Source organism: Pocillopora verrucosa, chromosome 3 (assembly GCF_036669915.1).
Source record: "Pocillopora verrucosa isolate sample1 chromosome 3, ASM3666991v2, whole genome shotgun sequence".
NCBI lineage: Eukaryota > Metazoa > Cnidaria > Anthozoa > Scleractinia > Pocilloporidae > Pocillopora > Pocillopora verrucosa.
This window is the reverse complement of record NC_089314.1, coordinates 20,703,834-20,728,724: the sequence shown is the minus strand read 5'-3', so window position 1 is coordinate 20,728,724 and position 24,891 is coordinate 20,703,834. Positions and strand designations below refer to the sequence as shown.

General features: G+C 39.3%; 2 protein-coding genes across 2 annotated transcripts; one reads left to right on the top strand and one right to left on the bottom strand.

The window, feature by feature from the left end:
• Positions 1-5,797: 5,797 nt before the first annotated feature.
• Positions 5,798-8,909, top strand: LOC131797709 (uncharacterized). Its single transcript, XM_059115371.2, has one exon. It carries the CDS (start codon positions 6,044-6,046, stop codon positions 8,114-8,116), a length of 2,073 nt encoding a protein of 690 aa, XP_058971354.2. The 5' UTR covers positions 5,798-6,043; the 3' UTR covers positions 8,117-8,909.
• A 1,501-nt stretch (positions 8,910-10,410) lies between these two features.
• LOC131797713 (junctophilin-2-like) lies at positions 10,411-22,276 on the bottom strand. The gene is made up of 2 exons (XM_059115375.2): positions 21,785-22,276; positions 10,411-13,743 (listed from the first exon to the last, which is right to left on the bottom strand). The coding sequence occupies exons 1-2, from the start codon at positions 22,158-22,160 to the stop codon at positions 12,938-12,940; spliced, it is 1,182 nt and encodes a 393-aa protein (XP_058971358.1). The 5' UTR covers positions 22,161-22,276; the 3' UTR covers positions 10,411-12,937.
• Between the last annotated feature and the right edge of the window lie 2,615 nt (positions 22,277-24,891).

Below are 24,891 nucleotides of genomic sequence, written 5' to 3'. Positions count from 1 at the left end.
TGAGAAATATCGGCGTAATTCAGGTTTTCAAACATACGCTAGCTGTCAGAGCAAATGAGGAAGGGCTTACACGCGAAACTTCAGCTGTAAGAACTCTTAAGGCGGCCAATTTGAATTATCAATTTAATTGATAAAATCAACTTATCTTCATTTCAGTCGTCAAACTAACCACAAAAATCAGTAATGTAATTATCAGTCAAAGTTCAAGAGTGCAATCACGATTATTCAAACTACCCAACTACTCTTTCGCTCCGCGCTTCTCTCAAAAAGCAATAATAGGAAGAAAAATTGACAAACTAACCACAAAAATCAGTAATGTAATTATCAGTCAAAGTTCAAGAGTGCAATCACGATTATTCAAACTACCCAACTACTCTTTCGCTCCGCGCTTCTCTCAAAAAGCAATAATAGGAAGAAAAATTGACAAACTAACCACAAAAATCAGTAATGTAATTATCAGTCAAAGTTCAAGAGTGCAATCACGATTATTCAAACTACCCAACTGCTCTTTCGCTCCGCGCTTCTCTCAAAAAGCAATAATAGGAAGAAAAATTGACAAACTAACCACAAAAATCAGTAATGTAATTATCAGTCAAAGTTCAAGAGTGCAATCACGATTATTCAAACTACCCAACTACTCTTTCGCTCCGCGCTTCTCTCAAAAAGCAATAATAGGAAGAAAAATTGACAAACTAACCACAAAAATCAGTAATGTAATTATCAGTCAAAGTTCAAGAGTGCAATCACGATTATTCAAACTACCCAACTGCTCTTTCGCTCCGTGCTTCTCTCAAAAAGCAATAATAGGAAGAAAAATTGACAAACTAACCACAAAAATCAGTAATGTAATTATCAGTCAAAGTTCAAGAGTGCAATCACGATTATTCAAACTACCCAACTGCTCTTTCGCTCCGCGCTTCTCTCAAAAAGCAATAATAGGAAGAAAAATTGACAAACTAACCACAAAAATCAGTAATGTAATTATCAGTCAAAGTTCAAGAGTGCAATCACGATTATTCAAACTACCCAACTACTCTTTCGCTCCGTGCTTCTCTCAAAAAGCAATAAACGGATGAAAAATTGACAGGCTGAAAAAGTTAAGACCACAAATAAAATTGACAGAAAAAGAAACTTCTTTTCATGTTGCACTCCCGGCCTTAACTTTTCTGTTCATTCTGTATCCGGGAACTTTTTAGCGGCAACATGGTAGTATACATTGGTTGGAAGACGCCCTCCCACAACTGAAGGGCCAATTCTTCATCAATGGTTCGCCATGGCACTTCGGACTCGAACTTTCTGAATCCAGGAGGCGGGTTTGCATGTAGTTGTTGAAGCCGACTATTTTTTGTCATCGCTCCTTCGTGATAACTTTGGACATTGCATTCATCAACTACGCCTTTGCGACGTAAAGACGCCATTTGCTTCTTGCTCCTTTTTAGAGGAGGTTCTGCTTTCGTAGCCGCAAATTGAACGCTTCTCCTTGGCCCATCACCTTTGTTATTTTTTTCTTTTACTTTCCTGCTGATTTTAGATGAATTTGTCCCCATTCTTTACGGTAGTAATAAAGATATCCCGATTCTGTGTCAATGGGTAATTTCACAAATTTACAGTCAAACTTTCCGCAAGACTCAGTATTTCACTCTTTGGTGGCCAAAGATAATGGAAAAGCGAGCTTTAAATTTTGTTTAGTGCAATTATCAGTGGGAGAGCGCTAATTAGTAAAAGTTAATCCTTTTAAATATGAGTCCAACCTTTTTTTGTCAACCAATTACGTCAAGGCACTTATTTGGGTTCCTCGTGTACACTTCTAGATCAAACAGTGTCAAAGCCTCTGAGGCCAGTCGATGAATAACAGAAAAACGAGTGCTAGTTTTGGACTATCTTTTTTCAGAATCAAGGCAGTTAGGGTGCGCGACTACCAGAATGCACAGACGCGTGAATTAAGGAATCGCTAAGATGTATCTGTATGTTCGTCGTAAGTTTTTCGGGATGTCCGTCGGTGTGTCACTGACACCGATTGTTTGTTCTCTCTTTTTTGAGGAGAACATGGAAAAATCTAAAAAAAACTTCTTTTACCTTTTATCGTAATGACAACCACATGTCACCGATCGTAAAACTGAATCGAACAACGTTTCATACCGGTGAACCAATCGAATGAGTTCTCCTTGGGGAGGTCCACTGAAGGGGAGGAGAGTATTATTGGATATGGGGCTTACTGAAAATCCTCGGAAAAACACGGGATCATGTATACTTAGGTATCTGTCGGTCGCGTATCGATCGATATTATCGGTCGACGTGTCGACCGAGTGTCCATCGACCAGTCGGCTGATACTCGACCAGCTTATCGACCAAGTATCGGTCGACATGTCAAACGAAATCGGTTGACTCTTGACCGACACGTAGACGGCTACCATTCCAAAACAACACATACCACCGACAGTCTACCGATACACCACCGACACTCAATACACTGCCGACTGTTGATCGCAATGTAACGGTCGAGGTGTCGGCCAAGTTTCGACCAACATACCGAACAGGTATCGACCGATTGTGGCGACCGACGGTCAACCGACATGAATAGCATGGCGACCGGCAGTCGGCCGACTATCGATCGACTTGTCAACCGAGAATCAACCGAATGTCGGTCGACTTGTCGACCGATAGTATCGGTCACTACTCGGCCGACAGATGCTTTAAGTACCCATGATCTAAAATACGAAGGTTGTTTGTCGCTCAGCTTTCATGAATCAGTATGTACATGCACTTTACTTTGATGAGAGAACATACATCTTTCTCTAATGCTGTTATTAACGTTTTAGGCAACACATGTTAGTTAGGGGGTCAACGTTGAATTTGACCGGGTCCACATTGGGCCGGGTCCACATTGGGGTCAAGCAGAACTTAAAAATGAATCAGAATTAAACTGGTTGGAAAAGGCTCATTTTTGGTACTCAGCAAAAAAGACTTACATCTCGATCGACAACAGTGTTTTCTTTTTGGTTTAATCTCTGTTTTTGAGGGGTAGGGTTGGGGGCCGGTTGAAAGTCTATCCTTAACAACAATAGCTGAAATAACAAAAGTGAGTGAAGTGAGACAACTGTTCAAATATAATTTGTTCCTGACCATTATGAGGCGAACTTCTTTAATTTTGTAAGTATTAAGTAAGTGTACCATTGGGAGATATGAATAAATTTTTCATTCTAGATAATATTATCAAGGTAGAGAAAAAAACACAAACAGCCACGTGGGAAATTGCATTGCTGCTAATGGTCAAAAGGGACCACAGAGTCGAATCTTTTGAACTTTCATTGACGCTATGTTAATGACTTTTCAACGATGAACAGCTCTGTTTTAAGTCCGACAGCAGACTCACTTAAAGGAGAATCGAATGTTTTCTTCACAGCCTTTGGAGTGCTTGTAGTCACCCTCACCATGACGGTAACACTTCTCGGCGACTGTTTGATTTACGCCGCATTCAACAGCAACGCGAGTCTTCGCACAAGGGCGAACTTGTTTTTCATTTCGTTAATAACAGCGGATATCTTTCAAGCGCTGTTGGTTATGCCTTTAGAATTGGTTCGTATCGTGAGTGAACCTCAATGGCCCATCAGTGACACGATGACAAAGTTATGGAACTCCATGTTCGTTTGTTTTGGCACGGCGTCAGTCTGCAATTTAGCAGCTATTAGCGTGGAGCGATACGTAACAATTTCACGGCCCTTGACACACCATGCAACTATTATCACGAAGGAAACATTTGCAGCAGTTTTACTTATTTGGGTTTACGCTCTAATAAGTAGCATTCTCAGCTTTTTTGCTTGGAAAACGCCAAACGCTCTAAATCCTGGATTTACCATTTCACTGACCCACGCTATTCCGCTGTTGTTGCTCGACATTTTGATGCCGTTTATTGTGTGCCTTGTTTCATACGCCCTAATTTATCGAATCTCTCGGCAACATTCGTGTAGAATTGCTCTTTTATGTGGCTGGACTCCGTTAGACGATCACAAGATACAAATTGTTAAGGAACGAAAATGCGCCAAAACGCTAAGTCTTCTTGTAGGAATATTTACGATATGTTCATTACCGTTTTTTGTTTTTCACGTCGTAAACGTTTCCCGTTACAATGAAAACCTTCCCTGTCGCCGATATGCGAGCCAGATTGTCAAATGGCTTTGCTATATCAACTGCGCGTGTAACTGGGCGCTTTATGGATTCCTAAACCAAGAGTTTAGAGAATTTTTGTTTGTTATGTTTAAGAAATGCCACCTACGTATCATGTCACTTCTGCAGTCAAATCGCGTAGTGCCTCTTCCGTGAGAAACTGGTCAAAGATGAGAAAGAAGACTGAAAAAATATATATAAACATTTATCAATTAAAAAAAAATAAACAAAACCATAAGTTGCCTCATCAAAATTTCGTATGTCACTCCTTTAGCTCAGAAATCATGCAAAACTCCTTCTAAATATTGAATCGACATGTTTTACAAATTCACTTGAAGAAAAAATAATTAACAATTGGTTCATACGTCAGCTGTGCGTTCATCGAGATATGAAGCACGCGGGAAGCTAGAGTTGCTCTCGGCTACGCCTCGAGCAACTCTTACTCATCTTTCGTAATCTCCAAACTTCCCGCGTGCTTCATATCTCGATGAACGCACAGATGACGTATGAACCAATTGTTTTATAACATTTTCAACCCGATGGAAATTCCTTTTTTGGGGGAATTTGTTTGCTGACGTCATGAGCGTGTACAATAGGAATATGAAGGACGCTCGCGCAATTGAATTTGATCAGACAAATGTTATAATAACAGTTGACTTATTTATATATTATATATATATTCTTAACCATTTATTCAATCACTTCACGGGTTTATTTAGAACCAACTTCATAACCAGCTCCCAGTTGGCTTGTTAGCTCAGTTGGTAGAGCGCTGCACCGGTATCGCAGAGGTCATGGGTTCAAATCCCGTAGAGGCCTGAATTTTTTTTTCAGGCCTTATTTTCACTACTGCCTAAGTAGTGCAAATTACTGCGAGGATCACTTCCATTCACGTCTTTATCCGCAGTTCAAATATACGACTTTCATATATTCTTAACCAGTTGACTTATTATTAACTATCTAATTTTCGCGAGAGAGGGGTCAGAGCCAGCGTTTTCTTGTTGCATGATAGACAAATGCTAATTCCATTCTCCTTTCAAGCAAAATAACTCCTAGAGTGTTTTTCACCGTGCACTTTGATTTTCGAAGGAAATAGCGCCCACGTTAACGAGTGAACGCCCCGGCTGTGAACAGTTTCGGAAGTTGTCCTGTGACTTCTCTGTTCTTAGATAGAACAAAGAAAATCGAAAACTCTATGTGAGGGCAAAACTTCGCATAACTTCGATCTTCAATCACAAGAAAACTATAAGAAACCATGAAAAAAAGAATTGAACCACCACACTTATCAGCGATCTGTCTGTCATAATAAAAAATATATATATATTTCAAAAACATAACACTTAACGTATCGTTAGCAAAGAATTTAAAGTAGAGTTAACATTGAATTGAAGTAAGAGAGGTTGTTTTCATTCGGCGAGGAGAACGTTTAAAAATGGCCATGGCCATACCAGTAAAGATAATCCTGATAAAAAATTGAACGAGGTGAACTTCTTTTAAGCTAGCGGGAAAAGTATTCCATGCCATCTTAAAATACACTCACTTCCGGTATACTGCGTAAGCTTATTTGAGGCCCAGGACCTCTCGTCGTCGAAATGTTAACAAGTACGCCTGCCTCTAAATTTCCTTCAGGGCCTCAGATGCGCGATGAAAGCGCTTCCGGCATTAGTCATCGAGAAAGAAACACTCAATTTAAATCCGTAACATTGTGCTAGAAGATCTTGTCAATTTTGCAAGCATTTTGAATCGTTGATCAAGCGAAAAAGGCTGCTCAAGCTGGGGAAAAATACTCTAGTGTAAAGGTGTCATGCTCCAAGAGTACTTTTTCAAACGTCGCATTATACTTGGATGAGTTTTCATAGATTTCTCTGCATACAACACGATGGTATCACGTACGCAATGTGGAATACCTCTTTCTTTTGCAGGAGGTTTAAACGTAAGTCTTTCAGAAGACATGGAAGATGTTGTTTATCGCGAGATGCAGTCAGGGAGGGAGGCCATCCCTGGTTTGGAGCGGAAGTTTAGTATGGTCATGAAGGATTTGTTTGAAACGGAGCTTCTGTCTATTTTTTATCTACAAGATCCATATGCTATATTTTCTGGAAAGCTCAAAGCGAATTTGGTCGGAAGTGTCAGCGAAGGATTTGGTTTTCCTGAATATATTCACTGGGAAGAAGACAGTTCCTCCAGAGTTGCTGTTCGTGATGAGGCAGATTTTAACCTTGTCTGGAGTTGGCTTAAACTTGGAGAGGATTATCCAAGTTGCAACTCAAAAACTCAACTGGACGGTGTGGTCGAATTCAGCTCTTATTTCCCAGGTTATGCCATGGTCAAGTTGGTGGCTAATGAAGCAATAACCCGCTGGATAGATCTTTCCAACACTGCCGTTAACTGTGATGGAAGCAAAGTCGAAGTCTACCTACATCCATCTGCTGTCACTGATGAATTTTACATGTCTTTGCATCTGAGGAGTGTACTTAGTAACTTGATCGTGAACAGCATTGGAGAAAGTAATGACAAAAATGCAAACTGTTTCAAATCTGATGGCAACTTTGACAGAGAGGGATGTGAAGAAAGTTCTAATTGTGACCAAACAAAATTTAAGTTACCGGTAGAACTTTCCTCACATAAATTCAGCAAGTCTGCTTACGAATCTGGAAGGAACCAGATTTTGTTGTTAGTTGATGAAGGAGGACCAGCTGTAAATGTTACTGTCTTTTCAAGAGAAGGTGGAGGTACTATGCTGGATATGGCATTATGCCTATCACTTCCTTCTTGGCCAACAGTGGCCAGTGAGTGGATATCAAGGCACAGACTAAGTGGTTGGCCAAGCCAGGAATTGGTATCTGAAATAGTAAATGAAGGATGTTCACTGGTCCCTGTTAGTCCATTGAGAAGTCAGACTGGCTTGGAATGGCGCACATCCTTTAGCTTGGCAGAAAAGAAGCTTGCACAATCATTGAATGATTGCCAGAAGGCCTGCTATTTGATTGTAAAAGGAATCTGGAGGCATTATCTTAAACATCCAAGTAAAAGAGGATTGCAGTCTTATCATCTCAAAACAACATTGTTTTGGGTGTGTGAAGAAGTGCCTACAAATGAGTGGAGAAGAGAAAAAATTGGTATCGGAGTACTGCAAATATTACAGAAACTGTACTACTTTCTTGTTAACATGTTGTGTCCACAATATTTTATTCCAGAAAATAATCTTTTTCAAGACATCGAGGGAGATGTGCTGATGTCCACCCTTCAAAGAGTCTCTATAGCCATTTTGTCAAGGCAGCAAGTTTGGTATGACAATCCTGGACTTTTGACCATGTTGCCACCAGAAAACTCTAGGATGCACCTGACCAAACTCGAAGACCAGGCCTTCCGAGAGGCCATTGAAAATGTTTATAGCTTTTGCTTCACTTTCGCACTGCATGAAGATGAAGAACAAGCTGAAGATTTTGAAAAAATGCTGGCTCTCCATGTGAAGGAAGCCTTAGAGAAATGCCTTCAACCTCAGGGGTTTTGGCACCATTTGATTGCAGTCTTTTTTGCCATTTTTGAGAAGGCTGTCTTTCAACAATACTGGGATTCCTGTGCTGCTATGAGGAGATACATTGGAGGAAGGATTCCCCCTCGATTGATTGCTCTAAAGAAACCAATTCCTTTGGATCTGATCATCAAACTTTGTGCATGGCTGGATATGTTCAAGTTTAGTTTCAAGTTATTTGTTAAGTTTGTCAATGAAGAAGGAATGAAAGATCTGATGAATTACGAAAACAATGAAGACCAAGAGTCATCAGAGGAGGGCAGTGATTCCGAGGGTACAGGCATCATGGGAGACTTTTCACATCACATCCTTTCAAATCTAACCCAGGCATTTATGGAAACTGGCAAGTTTGACATTGAAATGACTTCTGATGATGAAAGTGAAGAAAGTGAAGTTGATGAGGATAACAAGGACTGAAAAGAACACTACTTACGAACAATTTTAGATTCCTAACCTTATTCTCCCTAAAATTGTTTTTCTTAAAGACAGGGGCTGGAGTTGTCTTGTGACTCAATAAAAAGTCAGGCAGATTTCAGATTTGATGGCTAGTGAATCCTAAAAACCTATGAGATGTGATCTTCCACCAAATTGTTTTGTTGGTTATTGCGTGGTGTGACAATCATTCTCTCACTGCTGACTGTGTGGAACACACGTTCCATGCTTGCTCCAAGGTGTGAAAAGTTAGTTAAAGCCACAGCTAACCTTTAAGAAAAAAATATTTGCATTACAAACAAAAGAACTGTCCCAAATGGTTTCAGAGGTCTTCAAGGTACAGTTCATTATGAGCTAAAACTCAGCTTAAAATACATTATTGCATCTAGTTAGAGGTGCTTTACAGCTTTTTTCAAAAGTGCTTGGTAGAATATTATTGTCCAGAAAGGGTCTATGATTCTCTCAAATCGTTGTTCAACCTTGCTGAATCAACTATGGACAGAACTGATGACTAAGTATCTCTCTTTAAGAACAGGATGTAGAATGAGTTTGATCCTGGTGACAACATGTATAGCTTGTGTCAAATGACTGAATATAGCAGGGAGGGGGAGCATTTGACACACCCATCTAGAATGCTATACACTGTAGATACCTAAGTAGGGTAATACTATGAACTGCTGCAGAGTAGTAATTCTGAAAATTAGTTTTGGTCAGGAGTGTGGTGGAGAAACTAGCATTTTGGCTTATGATGAAATGTAATAAAATTGATTCAAAGGAATCCATCACCATTTTGAATGAGTGATTTTATTAGAACAGTGTTTAACATGTAGGACACACAGGTTGCTTAGTCACTACAACAAATGGCAGGAGTAAGTCTGAAAGAAAATTCATGTTGTATTATGAGAAGAATGTGTTGGAAATCATTATCCTTTTGTCAGGATTGTATGACCAGAAGTTTTGGGAAATTCAAATTGGCTTGAATTTGTGCTATGATTGTACGGATAAGATGATTTGCAGCAACTTAAAATCGGTAATGTCTGCTACATACCTAATTTTCCAAAACTTGTCTCATCATGAAGCTTCTAAGAGTGTGGCTTCTACCCCATAGTCAAGATGCCAGTCCAAAGCAGTGTTACCTTCTTGAATTTTTTTTCAGGTTTCCCTGACAATTTGAAGGTAACCACATATAATCCCCATGTGGTTTAATGGTTAGCATGCTGGACTCCAAGTCTAGTCCAGGTTCAAGAGCTGGCTGTGTTCTTGTGTTTTTTTGAGGCAAAACACTTTACTTGACAGTACCTCTCTTCACCCAGGAGTATAAATTGGTATTGGCTAACTGTAGGGGGAGGTCAGATGAAATGTGGGGTGGGAGGGGGGGTTATAATACTCCAAGTTGCTTCGGGCTACAGAAACCTGGATGAGTTCCAACTTGATGGGCCACATGGCTGACAAGAGCAAACTTGACCCTTTAACTCCCAGATGTGATAAACATGTAACCTCTCCCTAGAGGAGAAGGAATTCAGGAACAAATGGAAATTTTTGTCTTTATAAAATTGTATTGTGTCCTTTTTCTTCTCAACTTCTGTATTTTCATTTGTTTCTTTTTGCTACCCATTTATTTAACAATTCATTAAATTCTAGAAAATTAATACCCTATGTAGTGTAATTAACAAACAAAATTCTTATTAGTGACTCGAACAATTAACATGCAAACAATAATGTAAATAATAACGTAATTGTATTGTAAGTAGTGCAAGTTAATGTAGTGTAAGCATTGTGTAAGAAGTAAAGTGTAAGTACATATGTAAGTATAATATATATATATAAAAAAAACAAAAATTAAAAAAAACAAACAAACAAAAAAAAACTTCTCCTTAGAGTATTCATACATTATCTAGCAAACAGGTAGGGAGAATACTCAAACTTATCAGGTGCAAGATGTTATCTTGATCAAACACCAAATTCTTGTAATCAATTTATAAGGAAATGTGTAGCAGCTGGAGGGGAGAATTAACAATAAGATCTTGAGAGTTAAAGGGTTAACCTCCACTGCACCTCCCACAAATACTCCTAGAGAGATATGAGTAAGACACTGAGAGAGTGATTTGACTTGCCGAATAGCAAAATGGCATGTCCCAGGCAGGGTTCAAATCAACACCTTGTAATGCTCTGTTCAAAGCACTACCCACTTGTCCAGAATTTCTCTCATCCTTGTATCCTGTAATCAGATGGATTCCTTGTGCATTTCATTGCATACATATGATTGTTGGCAAACACACTTCATTTGTCTCTATAAAAATACTTTATTCCCTTCATTTTCTAATTTACAGCTAATGGATACAAAAATAAATCCATTTTACTTCCATTAGTTGGCGTCTTCTTCACTAATCTATACTAAAATAACTAGTTTTAACCTCAAGGACACTACACAGTGTATGCATTTACAACTGGTTAAACCAAATCACTGGCAACAGTTCTCTAACATAGCAAAACATTCTGCCATTCTGCAAAATTAATTTTCCCCAGATATCCTCTCTGCTAACAATCAGCCTTACTAGGGTGTTTGTCAAAATCTCATCCAGCCTCAGCTTTTAAAAAGCTCCAAAAATTAATTTTAAGAATTCTAAAATAAGCATTACAAGCATTCTATGAAATTCCTTTGCCACACATTCCTTATTACACAAGAAAGTTGCATTAAATTGTAAGCCCTTTAGCACTGTTAACCCTTAAACTCCCATGAGTGACTAAGAAATAATTTCTCCTCACAATATCAATACAACATCATGCATACAAGTGATGAGAATAAACACAAATATCAACCAGGAGATTATTAGTTGATCCAACACCAAATTCTACAAACTAACATCACAAGGATTGTATGGTAGACAGCAAGAAGAGTTATTAGTAAGATCTTAGGAGTACAAGGGTTAAGTTCCAAGAAATTTTCTGAACAAAGAAAATGTTTACTTAATCTAATACATAGCTGCTGGGTTTAGGTCATATGAGGTTTTTAAAACTAGATAAACTATTAGATATTCCATACAAAAGGCAATGATTTTAAAAAAAAATTACTGATCAACAGATACCTAAGAGAGCAATTAGACTGAAAATCAGTAACTTTGTTAATTGTAAAGCAAGTCAATCACAGGTTGACAAGAACGATTTGACATCTCATTTAGTGTAAAATCAGTTAACCACACTTTTTGTATGTCTTCCTGACCCAGACGCCTTCACAAAAGTTTGCTACAACAACTTTAACCAATGTTCAATAGCTGCATTAGTCTTTGACAAATGAAAACTCACCATGGTAAAAATAAAAAAGCATTCTAATCAACAATACAGAAATAAAGGAATAAGTTTTACCCTTAAATTTTTTTGGTAAAAAAGCAAATCAATGTAACACATACAGAAATAAATTATGCTAGCTTAGGCATATTTCTTTTGGCCTAAAAGAAGCACCTGAGTACATTCAAATGCCAGTTGATCACTAAGGGGGCATTGCTAAAGGTATTCTAAAAAGGAAAATTTACAAATTATATGATGAATTCACTCAATACCACCATACTACTACTGTTCTCATGGTGCCCACACTTTCATATTGCCCACACTTTCATATTGTCAACACATTTCTGGTATAAAGAAAAACAAACAAAATATTCTGCTGAGGAACCATTTACCCTGTAAGTAGCTAAGTCAGTCAAAACATTTCAATTTTTTCAATTGCATATTACGAAGCCATCAGAAATTGAAAAAAAGTGCAAAATATTAAAAACAACAACAACAAAGAAAGGAACACTACTAAATTGATGGGGATGCTTAACAGAACAGCAAATTACAATTTTTCAAGATGGTACATGACAAATCTTCTGCAATATGCCCAACATATACTTGGACTGTGAATTTACCTCTCATTTCAGACATTCTTTAAACGCTATACTCAACTACAATGATTTAAAAAATTATTTCACTTACAAAATACTGTTCCTAAACTGAACAAAAGGTATATTGTACACCAAAGTAAATACAAATTGTATACCAAATGTGAAGTTTTAGGTCTAATATGTTTTACTTTCAGATCTTCATACCTGAATTTAAAAAATTTCAATTAATTCTGAATCAAATATTTTTTAATTTACTAGGCAACCAAAAGTTATAACAAGGGGTCATAATTAAAAGGCAAAATTTTTAAAACCAAAAGCTTTGAAGAAGATCCAAGTGGAAAAAGCTCAAATGTCTTAATTGCTGCATCGTTATAGTCCCCATCTTTAATACATTGACAGCTACAGAGAACAATTTTCCTGCCATGGTGCAAAATTGCAACATCAATCAATGTCAATTCTACCAATAATCCTGAGTATCATTTTACCTCAAATCCACCAGACAATTCCACAAATTCTGAACTTCTTAATGAAGTCCGTATATACTGTACATCTACAAGCCTACGTGATTTTGCAACTGTTACAATATTCGATAATATTATGACTTACTACATGTAGCTAAGCTGTATATATTTGCATAAAAGCTTTGCTGGCTCTTGAGTCGCATAACAACATGGTGTTACATGTATGCAGACACTGCTGACTGACTGTTTCCAGCCTTCAACCATGCTAGGTGAGCAGACTTCAGTGAGTTTAAGCACTTGAATGGAGATTGTCGTGTAATCCAACTTTGTGTGTTGGCATATTGCTAATGCTGTGGTTAAGCACAATGATGAAGCAGCTGTGAACCATGAGTGAGGTGCTTAAGACATCTCTATAGTAAAACTGCCTGAAAATATTCCAACACATCTAAATGCCATCTTACATTCTAAGTTTTGTCATTCATCTTAGACATGATAGCACGGACCCGCTTCTGAGCTATTGCTGCTGCTGAAACAGCATTCTCTGCAGCACCAACTGCATCTCCAGCTTTATCTCGTGATGCCGCAGCTCTTGACAGTGCAATCTGTGATTTCTGATCAGCTGTTTCTGCAGCATCTTGTGCTCCCTCACAAATTACTCTCAGTCTTTGTTTAAATCTTGTCACAAGAGAAACCAATGGACCCTTCTTTTTATTGTCTGTAACTAACTCGTCATTTTTCCACTCTCCTTCCAGTTTCGTTCCATTTGGAAAGGTGGCCACACCCAAACCATGGCGCATGTTTTCACTCCATTCGCCCATGTAGCTGAACCCGTCAGTATCGTACACAATACCCAATCCATGCCTCTTGTCATTCTTCCATTCACCTCTATATGTCTCTATCAAGCGACTGTTTGCCCTTTCAATTTGTCCATTTGAATCCACAGTTTCCATTGTGTAGGACTGAGCTGAGCCACTTCCCATTGTACTATTCAATGATCCATTTTGACTGGCATTCTCTGGATCACTTGCTGATCTGGGAGAATGTGACTGCGTTTCAGAAGTTTGTGAGGGTGTCTTGCGGTGACGTGCAAATGTTCTACTGTTCTGACTACTGTTAGGTAGAACACCATTAGATTTAAAATTATCCACAGTTGACTGTCTAGAGATACAACGTCTATAATGCTTTGTACTGCTGCTTTCTTGCTTAACCTCTCCATGTCGGATACCATATCCAGAACGCATTCCTGTTTTCCACTGCCCATAGTAATATCCTAAAACAACAGTGAATCATGTTGATTAAAGCACACAACATTGGCAAACAAACAGCAGATGTGTATCTTGAGAATCTAGAAGAAAATTTTAATCCTAATTTTTCACACATATGTTCAATCTATACACGCAAACATCAAAACTTTTCATAACAATGCTTATCAGATACAGGAAACAAGTCTGATGTCACAGGAAGTGCATTTCTGTGGTAAGCTATGACATTGTTTACATTTTCGAAATCTTATTGATAATGGCTTTCCACCACTCAGATTTATTTGAAAAATGTGGAATACAACTGGCGGAGTAGCAATAAAGACTAGAACCTAACAAGTATTCACTCAAAAGGGGTCCAGCCAAAGTTATTCATTGATTATCTTTGATGGTTCTCCTGCTTTAAGTATCATCAGAGCTGTTAATGTCCACCTATTCTTTTACTAAAGTGATCAATAACATCTACTTATTAACCCCTTCACCTCTAGGAGTGACTTGCATCTTATTTTCTATACAGCATCACTATTACATCAAACATTACCTTATGATAATAGGGGAAATTACTATCATTTTAAGAAGCTCTGGATTGATAAACAAATTCTCCTCATCAATATTGTAGGAAATCTATAAACTACATTATGGAGAATATGCATACTGATGTTAAGGTGTAAAAGGTTTAAGGCTAGCTCCACCTCTGGAGTGTAATAAAAAATGTGGTTTTGCAGACCACATGTTAACACGACAGCCCACACTCTAGTAAATTTCCGGAAACACCAAATGATTGCGATAAGAGAAAAAAATTACATCCTTCTCAAAGGCATGAATCAAGCAAAGATAATATCAAAGAATTAATGTTCATGTTGCCAGAAAAACTAGACAAAATTTTTCATTCACATTCAACTTGATACAAGATATTCTTGTTGCACATACCATTGTTGCATTTTTTCAGTGTTGGCTAGAATACAGCAGATCTATTAAATGCATCACTGGGAGTTAATTTGAATTATTAAAAATACAAAAGGACGCCTTCAGCTCTGAAACATATTATTGATTGTGGATTGGTTCATTTTCATTCCTCTGCTGGAGATTCTTAACCTGCCGTGCACAAAATTAGAAGGCTAACCGGCCGATGAATTTTAACTAAGCAGTTGCTATATCAACCATGTCACACAATAAAATTTCAGATCCAAAGGACCTCATCAAAGGTTTTACGTCAGAAAAAAACAACACTGGAAATCTACGTCAGAAATAAATTGTCATGGATTGCTTGAGAGTGTAAAAAAAAAAATGTTTTTGTATGGTGGTATAGTGAGATCACTGCAGTTTAAATTCAGATGAAATATTTCTAGCAAATTCCCACAGATCTGTTCAAAGCAGGGAGACTCCAGTAAATTCATGGGTTAGTACACTGCATGATATGTTTACCTTATAAGATTTCATTGGGTGCAACTGTTCTCATCATAACTGTACATAGTACTGAAAAGCTGAAGAAAATGGTTATTTTAGGAGCAGAAATTAGTAAAATGCTCAGAGTCTGCCATTCATCACTGAATGTGCCAACAAAATAACAAGAATCAAGTATCAAAATAAGTTATTTCCGAAAGAGAACTTTCCAAAACTGTTCAGGAAATGCTTGATACACTGGAGATGTTGAACAGCTATAAATTTCAAGAATCAATTAGGAAAGTGGAATGCCAAGATCAGATGATTTGTGGTGATATGTGTTGTATCCTCCTAATGCATATACTATGCCTTGGATTCGTACAGATAAGATTTACACACTGATCGACCATGTGCTTCTTCTTTTTTTACCTACTTCATATATGAGTACATGAAGCCTGTCTGCGCTCAGTACATCATGTAATACATGACATCCCTCCTTTTCTTGAAGAAAGAAAACAATAGTCCTTAAGACTTAATCAAAACAAAACATGCGAATCTGAAAATTGGACGGAGAGCTGGTAATAACTAATTCGCTTAATTTCAACACGAGATTCACCGGTTCTAAGCAGTCCTTGTATCAAAACAACATTTAACGTTTCGAATCAAAGTTCACTGTTTCAAACGAAGTTCAACATTTTAAAACAAAGTCTTTATATCTCCCAGGGAGTCTCCTCTGTCTCTGAGGTCTTCCACCTTTTGGTGTTGCTGGTGGGCTAGGTACTGTTGCTTGATCAACTGCTGCATTCTTACTAGCAGAGGTTGTACCAGATTTGCTTCCTGCACTTGCTTGTGCTAAAGGTGTGAGATGAGTTAGGGGTCTACTGGGAGGTGTTGTAGGCACTACTGGTGTAGATCCACTCATCACTTGATTTGGTACCACGGTAATTTCAGGTGTTGTCGGTACATCGACACTGACAGGTGGTTCTTCCGGATTGTCAGGGCTCACAAACTTCTTGACATGGGATGTATTCCTTGAATACTGCGTTCCACCTGGAGTTTCCACAACAACACTGTTACCGGTCTTGCTAACCACTTGGAATGGTACTGGATTAAATGGCGTGGAAAACTTGTCTCTTTTCTCTTGCCTCACCAGGACTTGATCACCAACTTGAACTTCTGATGGTTTTGCATTCCTGGATTTATCAGCTATTACTTTGGTCTTTGCTTTCACTTCGGCATCTCTATCTCGAGTTTCCAGGTCCAAGTGATGGTCGGCATGTAGCTCTGGTAGCTTTCCTCTCATCTTTCTGTTAAACAATAATTCCGCAGGGCTCTTACCGGTTGTCGCGTGATCAATACCTCGGTATTTAGTCACATATCTTCTTAGCTCCTTCACCCAGTCTAATCCTTCGGCTTGGGCAATGCGGATCCTCTTCATCAGCGATGCATTTTGTCTCTCTACCTCCCCGTTGGCTTGAGGCCATTTTGGTGTGGTCTTGGTGTGAACAATTCCATTCTGCTTACAATATTCCCGGAATTCTTCGGAGCGGAATTGTGGACCATTGTCTGACTTTATGGTCAGAGGAAGGCCATGGCGGCTGAAAATCTCTTCCAGGTTGTCAATTACTTTCTCTGCGACGGTTGACATCATGATGGCGTACTCATAATAACGACTGTAGTAGTCCACAACAACAATGATTGAGTGTCCCGAAGGAAGTGGTCCTAGGAGGTCTATAGCTAGGTCTTGCCAAGGACCTTCTGGTAATGTCGTGGATCTCAATGGCTCAGGTGGGTCTGGGCGAGATACCAGTTGACATCCGTGACAGGACTTGCAGAATTTCTCTGCTGCCTTATCCATACGAGGCCACCACACCTTACTTCTTAAATTTTGCTTTGTTCCCACAATTCCTAGGTGTCCTTCATGGGCTAAGCTGATTGCCTGAGCTCTGAGTTTGTTTGGTAACACAATACGGGTACCTCTCAAGACTAGCTGTCCAATCACACACAGTTCTCCTGCGGCTGGTGCATAGTTTTTGCACTTCTCAAATCTGCCAGTTTTGATTGCTTCTCTCAGGACTTTTAATTCTTCATCTGTTGCAGATGCTTCTTCGACTTCTCTCGTGGTTAATGCTTGGGGAGTGGCACTGATAGCTGCGAATCGGATGTACTCTTCTGCCCCATGTGGATGACTCGTCACTTTGTCTTGCTTAAGCAGGCGGGAAAGAGGATCAGCTATATTATTCTGCCCTGGAGTATATACAATTCGGAAGTCGTAGGGTTGTAACCGTATTGTCCACCGTTCGATGCGGGCACAGGGCTTGGAACGTGGCCCGTAGATGACCTCCAACGGTTTGTGGTCAGTTACCAGATCAAATTTCATGCCATAAATGTATGCATGATACCTCTCACATGCCCAAACGAGAGCGAGGGCTTCCTTTTCGGTCTGGGAGTACTTGCGCTCACACTCTGTCAAGCTGCGGCTTGCATAGCAAATTGGCACCCATGCTTTATTTTGGTTCTGTAGTAACACAGCTCCGAGGCCGACTGGACTGGCATCAGCTATTACTTTGGTTGCTGCGCCTTTGTTAAAATATGCAAGTGTTCCTGCGTCAGCCATGCTCTGTTTCAGAATCTTAAAAGCGGTTTTCTGCTCAGGTCCAAAGTGGAATGGAACAGCCTTTCTGGTCAAGCTCCTTAGTGGCTCAGTGATAGTAGCGAAGTGAGGAATAAACCTGCTGCTATAATTGGCCAATCCCAGGAAGCTTCTTACTTCGCTGACGGTGGCAGGTTCCCTTGTTTCTTGCAAGGCTCTGATTCTTTCTTCTGTTGGGCCAATCCCTTTTTCAGAGAGAAGAATTCCCATGAAAATCACTCTGTCCACATTGAATAGGCATTTGTCAGCGTTGAGAGTTAAGCCATGCTGCTTGAGGCGTTCCATTGTCTTATATAGGCGTTGGTCATGAGTTGCCTGATCCGGGCCATGTACTATGATGTCGTCAGATATATTATCGACTCCTTCTATTCCAGCTAAAGCTGTGGATATCTCATGTTGGTACTGCTCACTCGCTGAACACACGCCAAATAATAGACGTTTGTACCTGTACAAGCCTTTGTGCGTCACAAAGGTGGTGATCTGTCGTGACTCTGAATTAAGTTCCAATTGGTGGTATCCCCACTTTAAGTCTAACTTGCTAAAGACTTTGGAACCATTCATATTGTGTAGCAGTTCATCTACAGTTGGTATTGGGTATCTGCCACGTACTATGGCCTTGTTCGCTTGTCTCATATCGATGCAGAGTCGTATGTCACCATCTGCCTTTGGTATGATCACTACTGGATTTACCCATGGTGTAGGCCCGTCTACTTCCTCTATAATATCACAATTCAACAACTCTTGAACCTTCTTTTCTACCTTCTCTTGCAGATTGAAAGGAATTCGCCTCAGGGGTTGGGCTACTGGTTTCACTGTTTCGTCTATGTGCAATGTTACTTGCTTGGACTTCAACTTTCCTATCCCACTAAACACTTCAGGGAATTTTTGCTGCAGCGTCTGTTTGCCTTCAGCAATTGTGGCAATGTCAACACCTATTTTCAGCACCCCCAACCTCATTGCGGTGTCTTTGCTTAAGAGTGGTATTCCCTTTCCTTTGATAACCAGGAATTCGGTCTGGACTCTTCCTCTGCCCACTAGTACCTCACATGTGAAGCTACCTTTTACTGGGAGGGGTTTGCTGGATGCATAAGCGTACAATTTTCTGTCAACGGGAGCTGCTTGTGATTTACACTTGATCTTTTTAGCCTTCAGATCTTCCCATGTACATTCATCGATAATGTTATTGGTGGCCCCAGAATCCACCAACATTTCCAATTCTACTCCACCCACAGACAATTTGAGCATATTTGACTGACCTTTATTGGTGACCCTGAATGCATAATCGACTTGCTCCCCATCGGGTTTTTGTTCTTCTTGCACCTGATTGACTCCTGGCTTCTTTGGTTTGGTTTTGCAGACACTAGCAAAGTGACCTTTCTTTTTACATTTTTTACATGTTTGACCTCTGGCAGGGCATTTCGGATCTCCACCAAGGTGACCACTCCACCCACAACGAGGACACTGACTGTCTCTGTTCTTGCTCTCTTTGTTTCTTTGTTGATCTTTTGGTCTCCTAGGTTTTTCATAGACCCTGTGTGCTTCTGTAGTCTGTTCACTCAAGCTAAGCTGAGACATTTGGTGTTCTACACTTTCACACTGTTCTGCAAGCTCTAATGTGCGTGCGAGAGTAAGTTCATCTCTTTCTTCAAGCAATTTACGTTTGACATAATCTGACCTGCATTTGCATAAAATCGCATCTCTTATCTGATTGTCAAAGTCTGCCCCAAAATTACAGTCTTTCCCTTCTTTTCTCAGTCGGGTTACAAACTGCAAAACGGTCTCACCTGGCTGTTGTTGGAGTCGGTGAAATTTTTGACGCGCAAAAGCGGAGTTAACTTTGGGGAGAAAATAGCCATTCAGTGCTGTTACAGCGGCGGCGTAGTCCGTTGCTTCGCCGGTGTTCGCGAGAGTAGAGAAAATTTCTTGCACATCTTGTCCCGCTAAATGGAGTAGCATAGCTCTTCTTCGTTGTCTGGTTGTTGCATTTGTACCTTCAGTGATAATCAGACCTTTGCCATCGGCAAACAATTCAAAAGATGTGAACCATCGCGTCCAGCGTGGTCCTAACGTGGCAGGTTCCGAGTGACAATCGAACTTAGGAATCCCTTTGGAAGCGCCATTTTCGCTCAAAGACATCTTGTGTCTCACAGAATTATCCTCGTCGCCAATGTTGTATCCTCCTAATGCATATACTATGCCTTGGATTCGTACAGATAAGATTTACACACTGATCGACCATGTGCTTCTTCTTTTTTTACCTACTTCATATATGAGTACATGAAGCCTGTCTGCGCTCAGTACATCATGTAATACATGACAATATGGAAATAACTCAGAATGCAAATGATCGCAGTTTTGCTAAAAATAAATAAATAAATAAATAAACAAATGAAATATCATCTACCGGTCTCAGTCCAATATCTTTTCCAAGTCATTTATTAGTTTTTTGACAGAAAAAAGGAAATAACCATGGCGAAATTGTCAGAAATACTCAAGTCCAACTTGACACCACATGAAAAAGATCACCTGCACAACCTTGTCGGTGCCTACAGCGTTTTCAAATTGGGGCTGTTCTCAGGAACCAATCCGTGATTGAAACGAATAAAGTAAAGTACCATCCATTTGAAAACTTCTATATTCTAAAGTAAAAATGAGCTTTACAATCCATGAATGGGAACATGGAATGATAGACGCTAAAAACACAATCAGAGGTAATATCTCCAACCGAGCAACTCCTAAACACTCCCGATTCTGAAAAGTTATGGTTTGTTCTAGAACGGGTAATCGAGATCATTCGCCGCCAAAACATTCAGACGTCGACGAAAACACTCACCGAAATGGTCAACATCGTTTAGTGTGTTGACAAACTGCGAATGGGCGAACAGACAGCGGTGTCAGAGGCGATCTATTCACAAGCATGTTCTCTGTTTACGTATCTTGGACCCTATCTTTTTCTCAATGCCACAATCTCGCAACCCTTTCATCTACGATGTCCATCTGAGCTTTTCACAAACTACAGTTCGATGAATAAACCTGCATAAAGAGTACCCATGGATCTCACAGAAATGTAAACTTTTGAGAAACAGACAACCCAAACTTGTTCGCATGAGCGAAAAAAATTAAACAGCCGCGATCGCGGATATTTCGAATTCTGGTGAACAAGTCAAGCATAACAAGCTAGAACTGATAAAGCTCTACTTTTATTCTTTATCATGAAGAACTCCGACATATGTCTAGCGCTAACTAAAGAGTTACTGTGTCGAAAGCGATCGTGTCGAGGTGGATGTATAATTTGCATTTACTTCTTAAGCTTGTGCTTCAGTCTAGTTTACAAAGTTACATTTCGAACGAAGAAAATAATCTCCTTTGGTATTTTCAGATAGGCACCAAGTCTTTAGGACGGATCTAGGAACTATTAATTCTCATAGAAAGGAATATTGGTCCCTGCCTTCATCCATTTAAACCATATATCACACAATCAAAACTTCGATCTAAGAATAGAGTCCCTCTAATCAAATGTTCTGGACCACCATTAAGTATTGATATCATTGCTGCATAAACAAGACCTCGGGAGCGTTCGACAGTCATAAAATAAGCTTAATCAGCAGGCATCTTACATGCGGAAAACGTACTCAAAAACTGTCAAATGAGAAGAGAAAAGCAGTAATGTCAAATGATTTTCTGCTAGTACAAAATCCGGATAAAGGAAATTTTGGTTAAAAAAAAAGTGAAAATCCGTTTAGTGTAACATAACAAGAACGCAAATTGGAGAAATTAAGCGGCTTTAGCAAAGTACAGTGCTTCAGGCAGTCTCCAAAATACATCTATGGCTAATGACAAATTTTGCAAATGTATCTTGTCTAGTGACACAAATGACCAATTGAGTTCAATTTTCTTCCGAACATGGGTCATCATTCTTTAACAACCGCTGCAAATTGGAATCCATCTGCCGACAAATATGCTACAAATTATACCTTTGTTGCACTTCCCTTTCGAACAGTTATAACGAAACCTACCTTCATCAGCGTAAACCTCGATTCCATAACCTTCTTGTAGTCCAGACGTCCAACTTCCCTCATAGCGCGCCCCGCTTTGCGACTTCTGCACACCGTAGCGCGCTTTAAAACCTTCCTCCCACTCGCCTTGGTAAGTCCATTTTCCTCGATATTCAACGCCAAGTCCGTGTCTACGTCCATCGAGCCATTCACCTTCAAAGCGATGGCCGTTAGGCCAAACATAAACTCCGCTGAGTTCGAAGCCGTTGTTCCAAGAGCCTTCGTAACGAGCTTGTCCTTTTGGTCCGGTACAGATGCCATATCCATGTGCCTTGCTGGTTTTCCATTCTCCGCAGTAAGTTCCACCATCTTCAAAGTCAAAGCGACCTCCGCTCATAATAAACCGCGGCAAGCATAGCTCGCTAGCGAGTTAGTTTAAATCGGAAAAGCGAGTCAGTTTATCACCATCCTCTACACGTCTTTACTCATCTATCTACACGCGATGTGCGTTTGTTTCACTTGAATGACACTTCACGCAAATCTGCTTTCTTCAGACCACGCGCATGCTCTGCACCGAAAAGCCGCTAGCAGTTGCATTTTGTTTTGATATTTGTTTATTTTTACCGTTTGTTTGCTAAGGATGTTGCCAGAGCATTTTAAATTTTGGAAGATGCTATTTTCCTGTGAAATTTTAATGCTCTGATATTTAGAGATCTGGACGAGATGGTAAGATAGCAAAATATTCCATCCCACATAAATAATTTTTATTTTTTTTCGAGATTTTATGATCATATGTTTACTAAGAGACCAATTAATTAAGCAAATATAGAAAAATTAAAGTTTCAGCCATGTGTGTGGTAAACAAGAAAACCAGATCAACTAACACCTCACAGAATATACCGAGCTGCTCTTTTTTCTTCTTATTTCGCACCGTGAAAAAATTGCTTACTGAGATATAGAGTGAAACGATGAGATGAGCAAAAGATTGGCCGCGCCAAGACTAGATTGCATTCACTCAAAAGAGCCTTACCTGAAAATTTTTTGCCAAAATATTTCTATGACGTAAAAACTGTGACCCACTTAAGCTTAATGAGCTCTTTGCAGAATGGTCATCGAAGATTCATGAAGCATTATCGGAGGGACCACATGTACAATTATCATATTTACATGATACTAAAAAGTTCATATGGACGGCTTACATATCATAAAGCCAAATACAGCGTGAAACTTGATAATAGTTATTAAAGTCTGCTACAGATTCATTTTCCTCGCAAGGGTAGGTTCCATTCAGACATATGGAGTGTAAACATTGTCAGTTTGTTTCTGTCTTTCAAAACTTTCCTTTTACCGCCGTTGGACATAACTTTTTCAAGCGCAAATGTATCTGTCTCTTTCCGCAAGAAACTACTTATGATTTTCTTTTCTTAGTTCCTGTGGTCGGGGACAGATATTAGACGCATTGTCATTGGAAAAGTCTAGAACAGACGTGTTTATTTTTCCTTGAATGATAGTTGGTTACGTTTGAGTTCTTCCCGCTTTTGTCCAAATACGAAGCGATCTCCTGCTGCGAGATCAAGATGAAAATAGCCAAATGAGACGATTTAGTGTTTTTTACTAACCTAAAGTTTCACATCGGGCCATAAAAATCATTGGCTTAATTGCTTTCATCTGCAGGTCCTGCGAAATGGATGTATCTGGAATGAGCAATCAACACAAACACACCGACAACACTTGCTCCGACTTAGAAGTCACGCGAACAAAAATGTCAAATGAAGATTAATCTCTTTTGCGTGAATCGGCGTCAAAATTCACCTTCAAGTATTTCTTGAGAGACGACTTTGCAGCTAGTAATCATCTTCTTCAACTTGGTGACAGTAAAGAAATTTAACGAAAAAAAACAGGTAACTTTGACCAGTATCAGATGGTGATGTTGATAACTGTTCGGTCTGTAAGAAAAAGTAAACAAAACAGAAATAGAATCAGCAGTTGGGTCCTTTTCAAAACAAAGATTTTTTTGTTTAATAAACAACATTCCTGGACTAAAATCTGTGAAATGTTACATTACTGATCTGTTTGTAATCAAAGATGACAATGTTTACAAAATACACTGATCATATCCGGACATTAGAGAAGTTTAATAACTTTTAATTTTTCTTTTTGTGAATTCAGTGCAGCAAACTGGCTCACCGGATATGACGGCGCGTACAAGTGTGGAAGTATCTTTTTTAGACAACTTTGCATGGGTGTTTTGGGAAAAAATGGCTGAATTAATATAAGCATCTTTGCAAAAACCTTACTATTCAAAAGTGTAATTATACGGTGATGTTACACTTGAGTGCCAACCATCTAAGTGAAACAACATACAAAAAACTTTAATTTTACCAGTAACACGATGAGGAAAACCTACATCAGCTAGCGAAATTGTCTACTACCGGTTTGTCACTCTATGATATTAGGTATGGGTTGCAGACCCTAAGAAACTCTACACTGTTCCACGCACTGTGTTTGCGGGGACGAGTGAAAAAACAGGGCAAGCGAGAAAAGGAAAAGTGAAGACACCATTTGTAAACTGTTGAAGATTTTAAAGTTCTCTTCGTCTATTTTGTTTGCATGTTTTTGCCAAACGGTTTCCCGTAAGCGTGACTTTCAAATTATCACCCTCAAGTTTTTCTAGTCTGTTCAGCTCAGAATGCTTTTTTTTTTTTTAAATCCTCCGCTTTGAATGATTATCGCTTTGATGAAATTTCCTCACTCAACGTCTGAGGCTTAAATGGGTTCAATATGACATTTAATCTCGGAAATCATAATGGAACTGGCTCGGACTTTGCTCTTAAAAAATGGCTCAGAAGAAACAACTTCAATCCTGCCTTTTATCTTAATTATTGGTTGGTAGCGTAGGCGTTTCACCATTAATTACGTAAACGTCTAAGGATTTTATAAGTTTTGACGACTGGACCAAAGAAAAGTACAAACATTACGACGAAAAAACGTTTTGTATAGGAGATAACAGCAAACTTTGATGTCTGTAGTTTCTATTCGTCGCAGATCCAGTTCCAGTACATCACTATCACGATGGAACCAATCGTAAAAGTTGAACTCGGCTTCAGACTGCTGCATGTGTAGCTTCA

Excerpts from the sequence above, each read along its gene's own strand:
- LOC131797709 (XM_059115371.2), top strand. The coding sequence starts at position 6,044 with ATGGTATCACGTACGCAATGTGGAATACCTCTTTCTTTTGCAGGAGGT.
- LOC131797713 (XM_059115375.2), bottom strand. The coding sequence starts at position 22,160 with ATGAGCGGAGGTCGCTTTGACTTTGAAGATGGTGGAACTTACTGCGGA. Across the intron at positions 13,744-21,784 it reads CGAGGTTTACGCTGATGAAG|GATATTACTATGGGCAGTGG; the intron begins GTAGGTTTCGTT and ends CTGTTGTTTTAG.